Source organism: Dermacentor andersoni, chromosome 1 (genome assembly GCF_023375885.2).
Source record: "Dermacentor andersoni chromosome 1, qqDerAnde1_hic_scaffold, whole genome shotgun sequence".
Taxonomy (NCBI): Eukaryota; Metazoa; Arthropoda; class Arachnida; order Ixodida; family Ixodidae; genus Dermacentor; species Dermacentor andersoni.
This window is the reverse complement of record NC_092814.1, coordinates 366,206,727-366,220,299: the sequence shown is the minus strand read 5'-3', so window position 1 is coordinate 366,220,299 and position 13,573 is coordinate 366,206,727. Positions and strand designations below refer to the sequence as shown.

General features: G+C 43.4%; 1 protein-coding gene across 1 annotated transcript in view; it reads right to left on the bottom strand.

Moving 5' to 3' along the window:
- LOC126516748 (frequenin-1-like) overlaps positions 1–13,573 on the bottom strand; it is a 559,465-nt gene that overhangs the window by 20,915 nt on the left and 524,977 nt on the right. Inside the window, exons 5-6 of the mRNA XM_050166847.3 lie at positions 10,372–10,450; positions 5,397–5,572 (exon numbers count right to left, since the gene is read on the bottom strand). Coding sequence (XP_050022804.2) covers positions 5,397–5,572; positions 10,372–10,450 — 255 coding nt within the window. The remainder of the gene's footprint in view (positions 1–5,396; positions 5,573–10,371; positions 10,451–13,573) is intronic.

The following is a 13,573-nucleotide window of genomic DNA, read 5'->3' as shown; positions in this document are numbered from 1 at the left end:
TGTGTGTGCGTGCGTGTGTGCGTGCGTACATGTGTGTGTTTGCTTCGCACACTTCGAACATCATTGGTTCTTATGATGGCCATGCTGTTACTGTTTTCTATGTACGCTGCTGTAACGCGCTTAATACATTTTGAAACGGCGCGCGATCTTCCCTCGCACGTGCAGCGCTCTCTCCATTATTGTAATAGCATGGTGCCGTATTGTGTTAATTTGTTTGTAACAGTTACTGAAAACTTTACGTTCAGTGATTGCTACCCCTGCATATGTTTCTTTCACTACGGAGGCGGCAAGATATCGACGCTATTTTGGGCGCTGCGGTTGAATCGACGTGGAGCTGTTTTGAATGCATCCATGGAATGTTTGCGTAGCGTTGAACAATGACATTTAACAAAGGTTGCTCGGCTCGTTACGCTGCCCAACGCTCAAACATTGTCCAAGAGGTTAGACAGCATTTGGTGCCTTCTGGAAGCGCCCGCAGTGCCGGCAAGCATTGACAATCGTCGTCTGCGTGACGCTAGCATCTCGGTTAGCAGCTGCGGAGGTCGCCTGCACCGCCACGCCAACTCGCGTGCACCGTATCGCAGTTGAGGAATGCGGTCCAGCTGCGAGCTTTTGCATCGGCGAGTCGAGGGTTGTGCTGCAGCGCACCACAAACCGGTGCCCGTGGTGGATCGAACCTAATGCGAGACGAACAGACGCCCAAACAGTACCGACTCGCCAAAAACGAGACGTGAGGGAACGCAATTGGGGAGAAAGAAACCGCATTGACGAATAAAACATAAGCACTTATATCAAGCGCGGTCGCTCCCTGACGGATAATCAGCCGCATTCGAACGTAGAAAGTGAGCTCGAGCACTTACACTGAAAAGTTACTAGTTAAACAAATGTTTAGCATTCTCAGAGCTCCAAGAGAGAGAGAGAGAGAGAGAGAGAAAGAATGTATTGGCAAAACGCAAGGTCAGAGCTGTAAGACATGTTGTACAAGTCGTTGGCGGATGGCTAAGATAAACTGCTGCGTATTGTTAACATTATGAACCATAATTGTTGATTTGAAAAAACACTACCTGTAGTACCCCTCTCTGGTGCTAAGAGTGCCTTCAACCTATACAAACAGCGAGCGGAGGGCACCGCAGCGTATATGGGCGTATTACATGGCGTGGTAAGGAGACCCTTCATTCCTCTCATTGCATTCATTAATTCTTTAATAATCCTGCAAAGATGTAGCGAAAAAGCGCCCCCGTAAAGGGATAGTAAAGCGACACAATGAGAGCGGAACTGAGGAAATAGAATAAAGAATGTACCACACGTTGCCTTGTCATGGCGACAAGCATTGTCCTTATTTTGGAGAAAATAATGCGGACCGCAGAGCACTAAGAAAAGAGCAATAGAAGGAAATCTGCAAGAGGAAACTTCCGGTAATCGTAACTGCACTCATTAACAGTGCCTTAGAAAACTTCTGGCGAGAGGAAATTCCATGAGGAATGCCTATTCGTGCTCTGGGCCTTTTGTAAATTCGTTATTAAGTGTTTCAGGACTCCAGAAAATAGCACTATTCATACGGAATAACGTGACGCTGTAGCAGAACTCAATCAGTCGCGAGTACCAGCGTAACTTTTTGTATGAAACGAAAGAGCACGTTCAAAGTCAACATGTAGCTCCAGCCTCTCTTTTTCAATGTTACTGCACTAACGAAATATAGCCTGCAATGATGAGTGGCATTTGTGTGGATCGTTAAACTGTGACTGTCGAACCTGCATTAAAGTGTTTCGGGCACTCAGTGTCACAACTACTTCTTTACGGCTACTTTCAAAATGTCTTTATCGTGTTGTCGTAAGATTTTTGTTCCTTATACCGACTATGTGCATGTTAGAAGGTAACAAATATTGTCTGCAGGGTAATGGAGCGACGATTACACAGCTGGTAACAACGTTGCAGTGGCTCTTGATCTTAACATTGCTCCAACCGCCTTCTCGCTTTATATGCTGCTTCAAATAATTAGGTACACACTCCTTCAATACAGTCGCCATCAGCTAATTTTCTAACAGGTGCTTTTATCTGATTCTTACCGTTATCCAATAATGCTGAGAACCCTCGTGTGGTCTTTTTTATTAGTTCTTGCGAATCAATGCATCAAGTATCCGACCATCCGTGACTGTGTGAGTGGGACTGCGGTACATCGAGTTCGACGACATAATTTTTCTCCGACATTACATTAATACTTACTTACCTGTGCATTGCGTCTTGCGTCTAACTACACCAGTGTAGGCTAGTTACGCCGTGATAACAAGGTTTTTTCAACGGTGCACTTGTTTTGTTTCAACCTGCTTCTTCTTTTCTATAAGTTAGTAACGAATCAGCTACAGCATAACTTTATTGATGTCAACATGCTCAAAACCAATAATCCTACAAGATTTGCTATAAACAAGTTTTTACTTCCCAGAGCTAACACTAATTATGGAGAAATCGCTTCAGCATACACCATAATAAAGCAATAACATAACTTACCTAACTCTTTAAAATTATCATCATCCGTATCTTTTAAATTACCACTTAGATCACTTATTCCTCAATAAATTCAGGCAAATTTGTTTGTATTAAGTTGTATAATGTATTATGTGTTGCAATTGTACTGTTATATGTGAACTTTCGTTACTTCTGTTTTCACCTTCTAGATTACTATCTATGTTTAAGAATATTATTACTGTCTGGATTGATATAGTAGTTCACTTATATTCATGAATACCTGTTATGCAGCATCTAATGTAATAATTCTTTGTACTTCCTGAAGGAGGTCCCGGTGGAGTCATTGGTTTTGGGACCCTCTCCTGTATAATACAGGTACGCCACCTGTATAATACGGGTATACTACTTGTATCTTCAGTTATTTTTTTTTGTGTGACAAACAATTCTTGATTTGATTTGATTTTGCGTCAGTCGCCTCCGTCCTATGCCTTTCAGATTTTCTACTCTCGTCACACCACCTAGGACTCTGCCCTCCTCGAGTATGTTTCTCTGCTTGGCACTCACTTTGTTAATTTAATCAACCAATGATAATGCGTTGCGCATATTACACATACTCCCCCCAATCACTCTCGCTGTACACCTGTCTCTTCACGTTATGGCTGTCATTTCGCTCTCCATCTCTTGTTGCTTTGTTGTTCGGTCTTAAAGCGAAGCTTTCCTAGCAAACCCTCTCCAACTTTGCTGATCATGGCTGCTGTGTGCAGCTTTCTGACGAGTAGCTCAACGCAGAGAGAAAATAATACAAAATTATGTGTGCTATTGTAAGATCGAACAGCGGGACCCTCTACCCATTAAACCACAATCGCTGTGGTAATACTCTCGTACAAACGCCGACTAGCTTTTTTAGAGGATTGGCACATGCGTCACGTCACATTGCGCACGTGCGCGAATGAGTGCGTGCGTCACAGCACGTGACCACGAGTGAATCGCTTCACGAAAGCTTCACTTCCCATATAGTTCTAACATTAGTGTTGCATGTGCAGTTTCTTTTCTATATATACAACTTAGAGCTTTTGTAGTAAGGCAGGCGCCAATTCATAAAGCCGTTCGTTCGTAAGTGGTCCTCTCCGTTGCCAATAATATGTCCACCGTCAGAATTAACTGAAATTTTCTCTTAAAAAGAATTCTAGCGTAAGAGCCTTTATGTGATTACGGCCCAGGTGAAGACGCGCGTCGATGGGACTGCCATCACATCGTTCGTGTACGAGTCTAGATTCTGGGCAAACACATGAAAACCTCAATTTCACACCCATTAAACAGGCTAAATCTTCGTTAAATTTTCATATATTCTTCTGGCATTCTTCACGCGTTGCCGCAATTTCCTTGTGTCATTTGTGCTGTGGGTTACAATTATGGGGCTGAATTCACAAAGCTTGTGGGCCTGTATTCACATAAAGCTCTTGCGCATGAATTCTTTGGAAGAGGATATTTCAGCCAATCTTTAGGCCTGAAAAATTATAAGCAAACGCGACCGCCCAATGACAAAGAACATCTACGAAGAAAAAGCTTTGTGATCTTCGTTCATAGGTGCATTTTGCCATTCGCCGGCCACAATTATTAACCATACGTCCAGCATGAGGACTAACTTAAGGTTTTTACAAGTAATTCTATTGTAAGAGCTACTTCTAACACTACGGATCCTAATCCGTGCCACCTTGGCGGGGGTTCCGACTAGTAGCAATAAAACGTTATACTTATCTTCATTTGCTTAAAGTTTCACAAATACAGATCGTATACCATGGCTATGCAGCCGTAATAGAGCAAAAAAAGCCAAGTAATAAACTACCACCGAGTTACTCTAGCGCTTCTGTGCCTAACGTATATGGCACACTGGGTCTTATGGCCAGAAATTTAATTTAGGCACTTGAAAGATAACAAGTAGTCCATGGTACTGTTCTCGCTACGGTGGAGCGAGTTTTCACTCTGGCATAGTTCAACAAATTCCTAAATCATTAATTCCAATAGAAATTACGTTTTAACTCAAATATCATTTTCAAATGTGACCCTCGTTATTTAGTGAACGAGAACAAAGGGAACCGAGGGGCCCCAGGGTCTAGAATCCGGCAACATTGATGCCTTCAGGTAGCACGTGGGGGTTTATTGACCAGTTGCCTTCACCCAAACAGATCACGTACTCTTGACGCCTGCGGTAGAAAGGACGTTCCACATCCACCGCCATGGTCTGTGAGTGGTGGCGCTGGCTAACACTCGCAGGGATATTTCTACTGGTAACACATAAATACCCCAAAAAGTGGATGGAAAGACGGCCCCGCGGTAGCTCAAATGGCAAGAGCATCGCACGCGCACTGCGAATGCGGGAAATCGTTCCCCAGCTGCGGCAAGTTGTTTTTTCATCCATTTTAATTTCCATTAATTTATAATTTCTTTAATTCCGTTAGTAAGTCCAAATAATTTCACCTATGTTGTCCTTGGTGTCATTGTTTGTTGGCTTCTTATGATATGATTAATAAAAATAGGACCCCTCGGTTCCCATTCTTCAATGTGCACTATTGTCCCTTTGTGCTCCTGCAAGCGAGAAAACTCATCCGAGGCTTTATTTTCGTTTACGAGGCACCGAGCACGATGTGACAAGCGGCCGTGACGTTAAAATATGTCGTGATCACGGGATCATGGCGTTACAAACAGCTAATGTTAAAACAGTAATGTTAAAAGAGCCCATGCTGCTGTAGGGGCATTCTGATAACATATAACTTTTACCTATTTAGCGCAGTAAACAAATGCTCAAGAGCTGCTGACTGGGGTTGAAATGGGCTACCGTCGAGGTAAATCTGATCCGGTCATTGAAGTAATTTTGTTACGAGCGTAAAGACCAAAACAGCCACCGAAACGCTACGGAAGCCACGGGCCCTTACGGTGTCCAGTTTTGCGAAGAGCTGGTCGACCCTCTTGCGCGGGTTGTCCGCGCCGGCGGCCTCCGAGTCGGTGGGTCCCGCCTTGCCGTGCAGCACGTAGATGGCCGTCACGATGTCCAGCATCTCGGACCGCGTCACGAATCCGTCGTTGTCCAGGTCGTACAGGTTGAAGGCCCCTGTGGCGAAGCACGCGCGAATGCTAGTCACAGCTTCTTCGAGAAGTCATGGCGCCTAAATGTAGTTATGCATATCATGCTGACTCTCCGCGTTGCATGGGGAAAGGTGTAAAACAAAAGTCGCCAGTATGCAGTTAATGGTAGTGCTTGTTCTTTTTTTGTTAGTATATGGCTTGGAGGTTAACAAGATTTTTCCCACCTTTTATTTTCAAAGTGAATAAGTACGCTATAAAGGTCACTTACCAGCTATGTGATGTTTCCCGCAAATAAAATCCTACCCTAAGCACTAAACCCCTAACTCTAGCCAATTTTTTTTTTACCTTATTATTTGCGATAGTGCGCCCACATGCTTTTAGTTTCTGCAGGCATTTACTAAACTACCAAGTTTGTCCCCCCAACAAATGCGCCTGAAATTTATTAACTTATGAAGCAAACTATACGATCCACCCAATCGTTTCTCCTGCTCTATTCTCAGACGTCGGCCCATTTCGCCGCCCACACCACGATAGCTTAGTGGCCGTGGCGTTGCGCTGCGGGCTCGAGGTTACGGGTTAGATCCGGGCTGAGTTGGTGCCATTTCTATGGAGGCGCAATTCAAAAACACCCGTGTACTTTCATTTAAGTGCACGTTAATGAACCCCTGGTGGTTCAAATTAATCCGGAGTCCCCCACTAAGATGTGCCTCATAGTGATCTCCTGGTTTTCTCAGGTAACACCCCAGAATTTATCTGTCTTTAGTTTCACCACTATCTAACGTGTGCCTCTTCCTCACACACAAGCGAGCGTTCAGCTGCCCTCGTAGATTTTGTCAACAACCTGCACTTCACACCCCAAAGTAAACATGCGCGATTGGACAGGCGAATGCTTCCTTGCTGATCTTTCGCTGCTCTACATCTCTCCTAGTGACAATAAAAAAATTAAAAATAAGAATGGTAAACCAGGCAAGTTGGAAAAGCGACAAGCGCGCTCAGAAAATACTCTTTCTTTTTCATTTTGAATCGAATGTGACAGATAACGCTCCTCCGTGGTGGATTCCTGGAAAAGGCGGAGATTTTCAGCACGTGAAGCCGCAATTTCCCGGAAGATAACTCAATATTTGCCTAATAGCTCGTTATATATTCATATTTATCATGCCTGTTGCAATTGTAAATTCGAAGTCGAGCAGTAAAGCCGTGCATGCTTAGCGAAAATTACCGTCCAAACACCTATTTTAATGCACCCGCTATTGAAACCTGCTATGAAAGTAATGGTGCTTCAGTTAATAGTGCGCCAAAAGGGGCCCTCAATCAATTCTTGGTGATCTTCACTGAATTGTAAATTCATTTTTAGCAGATTTCCTGAACGGATATCTTGGAACTGTTGCTAGTCTTAGGATTTCCCCTATGCAAACATGACTTTCCTACTACTTCGCTTGACTTTTACAGTTACAACATCTGCCAAAATGTGCATATTTAAATATTAATGAATGGCTTTAACTACCTACTTGAATAGAGCAGTTTGTCGTGCAACTCCACCTCGTCATGTAATCAACCTAAAGAGTCTGAATAGAGCTATGCGTTCCGTGCATATAAAAAAAAAGGTCAGCCGATAAAATAAAACAATAAGTGAAACACCCGATATACCAAGATGTGGCCTTTGGTTGGGCATTTAAAAAAAAAGAATATTGTGTTGTAATATTGCGTTTCTGAGCATATTATATTTTTCGGTTATGAACGCATGCGTGCTCTAGCATCGCAGACAATGTTTCGAATGTGTTTATACATTTCTATAAGGTCAGTGTCTGCCACACAAACATGGCCGCGAAGCTGCTGAGCTGATAGATCTGCGCTTTTTCGAGCCCAAGCTCGTGTTCTCGAAAAATTTGTGGATACAATAAAAGCTGGAATGCAAATACCATCTCCCGTCATTCCTTTCTCAAACCTCACTAAAATGGAACCGCTTTTCCGCTAACGCTGCTTCCGCCAGTGGTAATTGCCATTTTTGGAACACCTCTGCAAACATTACCTCAAGGCACCCTGAAACGACTTTGACGATTTTGTACAAACGTACTGAGTCCTTAGGGCAGGCCTTTTCGTAATTAATTGACCCATTTAAGCGTCCGCGAAAAGCGTACAATTTATTATAAGAGGTTTTAAAAAATGTGCGTCGCTACCGAACGCAGCAGCGGAGCCAGTCCCCTAAATTTTCAGCCGCCCTCTCCCAAATGACGCAGTTAGCCTAATTATCGTCAGTTGGGCGAGCTATCCTATTGGCCAACCAGGTCGCTAATTTTTCCAACTTTATGGCAAACAAATGCTGCTGGTAATAGTTCGAATGCTGAGTAATTTGTTTATATAAAAGAAGTAACAGAAACGGAATACACAACGACAATTCATCACTACACTCAAGCACTTCTGGCACACACCAAGTGTTGTCTGCTTGTGTTACGACGTTATCAGTATTGACGTAAGCTGCGCCGTCAGTGTTGCTCTTGCGCTTTCTTTTCGCGAGCACCATGGATCGCCCTTGTTACGTTGTGGGTAGCAAATCTAGCGATCGGCGACATGTCAAGCTGCGATGTCGTGTCCCTCTACAAGGCAACATGCGAGCGGAGTTGCTGCATCGCATCGGGCTGTCTCGATCAGCGTCAGCATCTGCGCATTTGCGGCCGTCACTTCACAACGGAGGATCACTACCACATTAGAGAGTTTTAACGTGTCCATTACTCGGGTAAACACAAGCGCAAGTGTAATGGGCGTTTTGCCAAATGAGCGGAGGCTCAAACGTGAACCGTCTGCATGGGGCAGCCACCTGGTAGCAAAGAGCTCGACCAGACAAACACAGAGCCATTACAGCAGTAGCCAAGCGTATTCTACTTTGCTGCTGGTGTAAATTTTCGCCAGGAGCGCAATCGTGTGCATGTTGTCTTTCATAAACATTGAAAATGTTTTACACTTGGTTGCAGTAATAGTATCTGTTTGTTTGGGTGGATGGATGGCTGGATGAATGGATAAAAGTTATGAGCGTCCTCTTTTAAACGGGGCGGTGGGTTGCGCCACCAGGCTCTTGCTATTATACTGCCTAATGTCCTACCTAGGTTAAGCAATAAAAAAATTAGAAAAAGTATGAACTCCCACAACCAAATTTTCTGATCCCCTATTGTGAACTGTGCTTTTGTACTTCTCCGTTTTTTGTCGTTTCCCTACTTTTATTCCACCAGTCCTCCAATCTCCTCTTACTAATCCCTATTGCGGTCATCTTTACTTTTCCACTGCTTACGCTGAACCCAAGGGCTTCAAGGAGGCCAGTGGTGCCTAAATCGACCGCTGGGTAGACGTCTTCTCATTCTAATGAAACACGCTCCATAGTTGCCCTAGCTTTACCACAGCAAGCACACGCTTCTTCTTCCTTCTTATATCTCGCTTTATAGGTGCGTGTTCTAAAGCATCCCGATCTAGCTTCGAAAAGCAATGAGCTTCTCTTTGAGTTATCATAAATTGTTTCTTTCCTGATTTCGTTTTTTCCTCTTGAGTAGTTACTCATGGCAGGTTTCTTTTCCATTGCCGCCACCCATGAGATTATTTCGGCCTCTCTGACTTTCCGCTTGCCATTCTTTGACGTTCACTGTTTGGCTGCTTAAAATGTACGCCACCTGGTGGCTGGACCGTGCAAACCGATCAGACCGGTTACATAAGTCTACGCTAAACCTCCTCCATCACAGAAATAGTAGCATGGAGTGGTTTCACTTTACTGCTCCGCCCATTCATCGAAAGCTCATCTCCCATTTTGTTATCGGAATACCAGACACGCTCGACGCTGCGACAGAAAGCTCGCAACGCATGCTGCTTGGATATCTTTCGCTGTTTATTGCCGGCCAGAGAGCTAGCGGAGAGGTTGCAGAGGCTTCCTTCACTGGCTCCGAGCCTCGGAAGTAGCCGACATGACGTAAAATCATGATGCAGGGCCAGTTATGGCGGAGCCCAGTCCAAATCCCTCGGCGAACGAGTTGAGGAGAAAAATCATGGCTAGGGAGGAGGGTAACCTGTAATCGTCCGTAGCTCTTTTAATATGAGACGCGTCACTTAAATAGCGGCCCCAATGTTTTACTGTAGCTGTACGCTACGCCTCTGCGAAATTTTTCCAAATCATATCAGGATCCTTTAGGTGAGTGCTGTTTTATTTACAGGTATATGTCATCATATTAGGTTATTCCTTGTCGTATACTAAGTGCATCACTGCCAAACTGCTATACCTATCTACCTGAAATTTCTTAATTTACTAATTACTATTTATCCGGTAATAAATTTAGTATGGTCTGTAACCCACTCCCCTCTTTGATGCCCTGAAAAACACCCTAAGAGGTTTGTAAATACGTTATTATATAATCCAAACGCAATATCCTTAGCGCGTAAACGCCAAGCATTTATTTTGACCGTGAAGCAAAATAGCGACACCTCAGGGCTGAATACAGGATAATTTCTAGCCTTGCAGTGGTTGCACGCAATCGTTTGAACCGCACCACCTGTCCTGAGAAAAAAAAAGTTTGAAAAGGGGATACGTATCAAAAACGAAGGAGAAATATAAAGAAAAAATTGAGAAAATGATCGCTAATAACTTTTGCTGCCACTCATGATACATAAAATTGATACACACAAAAAAATAAAAGCAGAACAAACGCAAAAAACTTGTTTGTTTTTTTCTCCAATAGCGAGCCTTGGGAGGGCAATTGTCCGAATGGACCGCGCCACATTCCTCTCCTGAATTCTTCTTCCGCGAAACATCGATAGCATAAAAAAAACTAATAATGAAGAGGCACTCACAGTTGAGTTTTTCGTCGATGTTGCCTTTTGTTGTGATGGAAATGGCTCGGATGAACTCCTTGAAGGTGATAACGCCATTCTGCGAATCAGAAAAAAAAGCAGAGAGAAAAAAAAACATGGCGAAGTGAGATGCATGATCATGATCAATGATCAGTGGGCTGTTTTTCATTGCTTCCTCGTTTCACCTATTTTTGGTGAACATCCAGAAAATAGAGCAAGAACATGGACGCGAAGATTTCCCTGAAGACCTGAGGACGGGAGTATCGAGGTCCCGGCCTATCGCTTGGCTTCGATTGTGAAGAGAGTGGGCCCGTTTCTCCTTCCGCAGAAAACAGTCCTCGTAGACGCACGGCAAGTATGGGTGTTGCAAATCGAGCAGTGGGGCACAAACAAAAACAACATAAGAAAACAAGGAGCATTGATGAAAATATCATCACTATGCTCCTGCAAACGTTTATTAGAACACGTATGTGCGGGTGTGTTACCTTGTGCACAGTATATTGCGCTGATAGCACGCAACATGAAGTCAACATCTGCGTTACAAATTTTTCTGGAAGTCTTGTCCCGAATAACAGAACGCAGTTGCTAAATCATCATCAGTCAGTGTTAGCCCAAACTCAAAGCTGAACACAGGCCTCCCCAGAATTTATTCCATTGACCCTTTGTTCACCCTCAACGCGTTCGCCCTATCAAAGGTTCCCAATTTTGTTATTCTGATTATATGTTCTCTGCAACCGCCATCGCAGTTGTTTAGGTTACTGTAATATACGTACATGCGATTATATGATATGCGAGTTACCTATGCAACTTGAGTCCTCTTCTTAAAGGAGTACCGACACAACATTGTTCTGTTGCTTTATTTCAATAATTGATAACTGTCAACCTATTAATTACTGTATGAGGCATTACTTCCTCGTGAGCTCAACAAATATTTAAACATGTATATTACTGCGACTAATTCAAAACGTGCGATATCTTCAACATGGCTTCTGGCTTGAAGCAACAGGACTCCTCGTTTCACAGGGACATCGTAGGATCTGGTTTCAAGGTATCGCGAGCCACTGACGACTGACTCGGCCTGATGGGGTGGTCGCGAGCCATGCCGTGAGCTAACCGTCAAAAGCTTGGTGGGCACCCCAACCTCAGATATTTTATCCTTGTCCCTGTGCACCTCTGCATTTGACAATGACAAAAAATTACAAGTGCCACCTCGCAACTCCACCGTTGTTGTGGGAGGCATTCAGCTTTGGGCGACGCGATCACGGTGTTAACTGATATACCCTGAACGGGCACGTGATGCGATGCCAACAACTCCGGTTTCAGTGAAGTTGTTATAAATCGCGATGCAAGCCCGAAGTCACTTGGCGCGAGTTTTAGATTCTTCACATTCAAGAGAATAAAGTAGAATTTCTCTGGTAAGCACGAACTCTGGCCGGATGCCTTCTACACAGAGTCGGGAGCTACCTCATAAACACAATGAAAAATTCCGCTTTATACTTTTCTACTTCAATCGCTCGTGCAATTCTTGGGTACCTAGAAACTTTAGTCGGGCGAGAACAACACCTTTATAGTCCAATAAGGTGGTCGACATTTTAATACATTTCTGTAATATGGCGGGGAAGACAGCGAACGAATGTTATAGTGAAACTACAGACTGAGTGGGCAACAGAAAGCACATGAAATCACAAGAGTTGTGTCCCTAAAATTGGCATACTCTGTTTTTGGTCACAAAAGGTTTTGACAGTGCATAGGGAAAATATATCCTTTTTCCATGCTCATATCTCGACATCTGCGGGCTTCCACAGAATTGATTTGCCATATCTCCTTTTTGTTTGATTAGACATGGGAACGCAATCTATCTTGAGCACCCTTTTCTATAAACTAGCCGTTCCTCAAGGTTCATTGAAATGCCACCTGTCCAATGGAGCTAAACGTTTGTACGAATGTGCAGTAGAAACACAACCGCGGGGACAAAATTGGCAGTGGTGGCGGACTACAGTAAGTACGTGGTGCGTGCAAAGTATATCGGCCTAATTTAATATGATAATAAGGTATGAATGCTCACATTATATCCCTCAGTCCATCAAGTATCGATTGTCTTGAAGTCACAGGGGCAGGGATACTCAACTTACTGCTTAACTTCAATCCTAAAGAATCCAACGGCCCATATGACACTCCGAACGAGTTCCTTAGAAAATATGCGGAATGATGTAGCAACTATCTTGGCCTCACAAATCTGGGGATAAGTCTTCAGTACCTAATTACCGTCCGATATGTCTTACAAGTACTTCGTGTAAGTTGTTAGAACACATTATCCTAAGACACATAACATTTTTTCTTCAGAAACTAAATATCTTGTCCCCTAATCAGCACGGATTTTGCAGCGGTTTGTCCACTATTATCCAGCTAACCTATATAATTCTTGACCTCGCACTTAACACTAAATATCGCGCCCAAAGAGACATGATTTTACTTTATTTATCAAAGCTTGGCCTTTGATTTTGTTTTTATTCTAACTTAATCACAAAACTAGATAGTGTAATCGGAGAGGAATTAGATTTTTTCACGGCTGAAATATTTTTTTAACAGACCGCTCGGAGTTCGTGCTTTTCGAAGGTCTAAAAACAGACCACTACGACCGCTATCAGTAGTGGTCGTGGGACGGAACCTTCAGGAACTTCATAAATGATGTTATCTTCAGAAATTACATTACAGAACACATTTACTGCAGTATCAAGCTCTTCGTATAGGCGAGTGCATTACGTGTAAGGAAATTCACAGCCTCACAGATCACCTTGAACTCGCTGCATCTCTTGATAAGTTAATAGATGTCCATTAAGTGAAAACATCCGCAACTATTGCAGTAACACGTAAACAGAGCCCGTCGCAATTCACTTACACTATTAATGGTTCAGCACTAGCGAATGTTGAACATAAGTATTTAGGCGTTATGTTGACGTCTGACTTCCCATGCGCAGACACGTTGCCAACATTACGACAGTCATACTACACAAGCTGGTCTATATAAAAAGATGTTTAAGGATGTGACCCGCGTCCTCAAAGCTATTAGCGTACACTACTTTCGTAAGAGCAGTGGTAGAATATGCTAACACGGTTCCCTTCCCTCATTCGCAAACTAGTTTAACCAAATTGGAGTCAGTACAGCGCAAAGTCATACGATTTGTATATAACAAGTATAAAC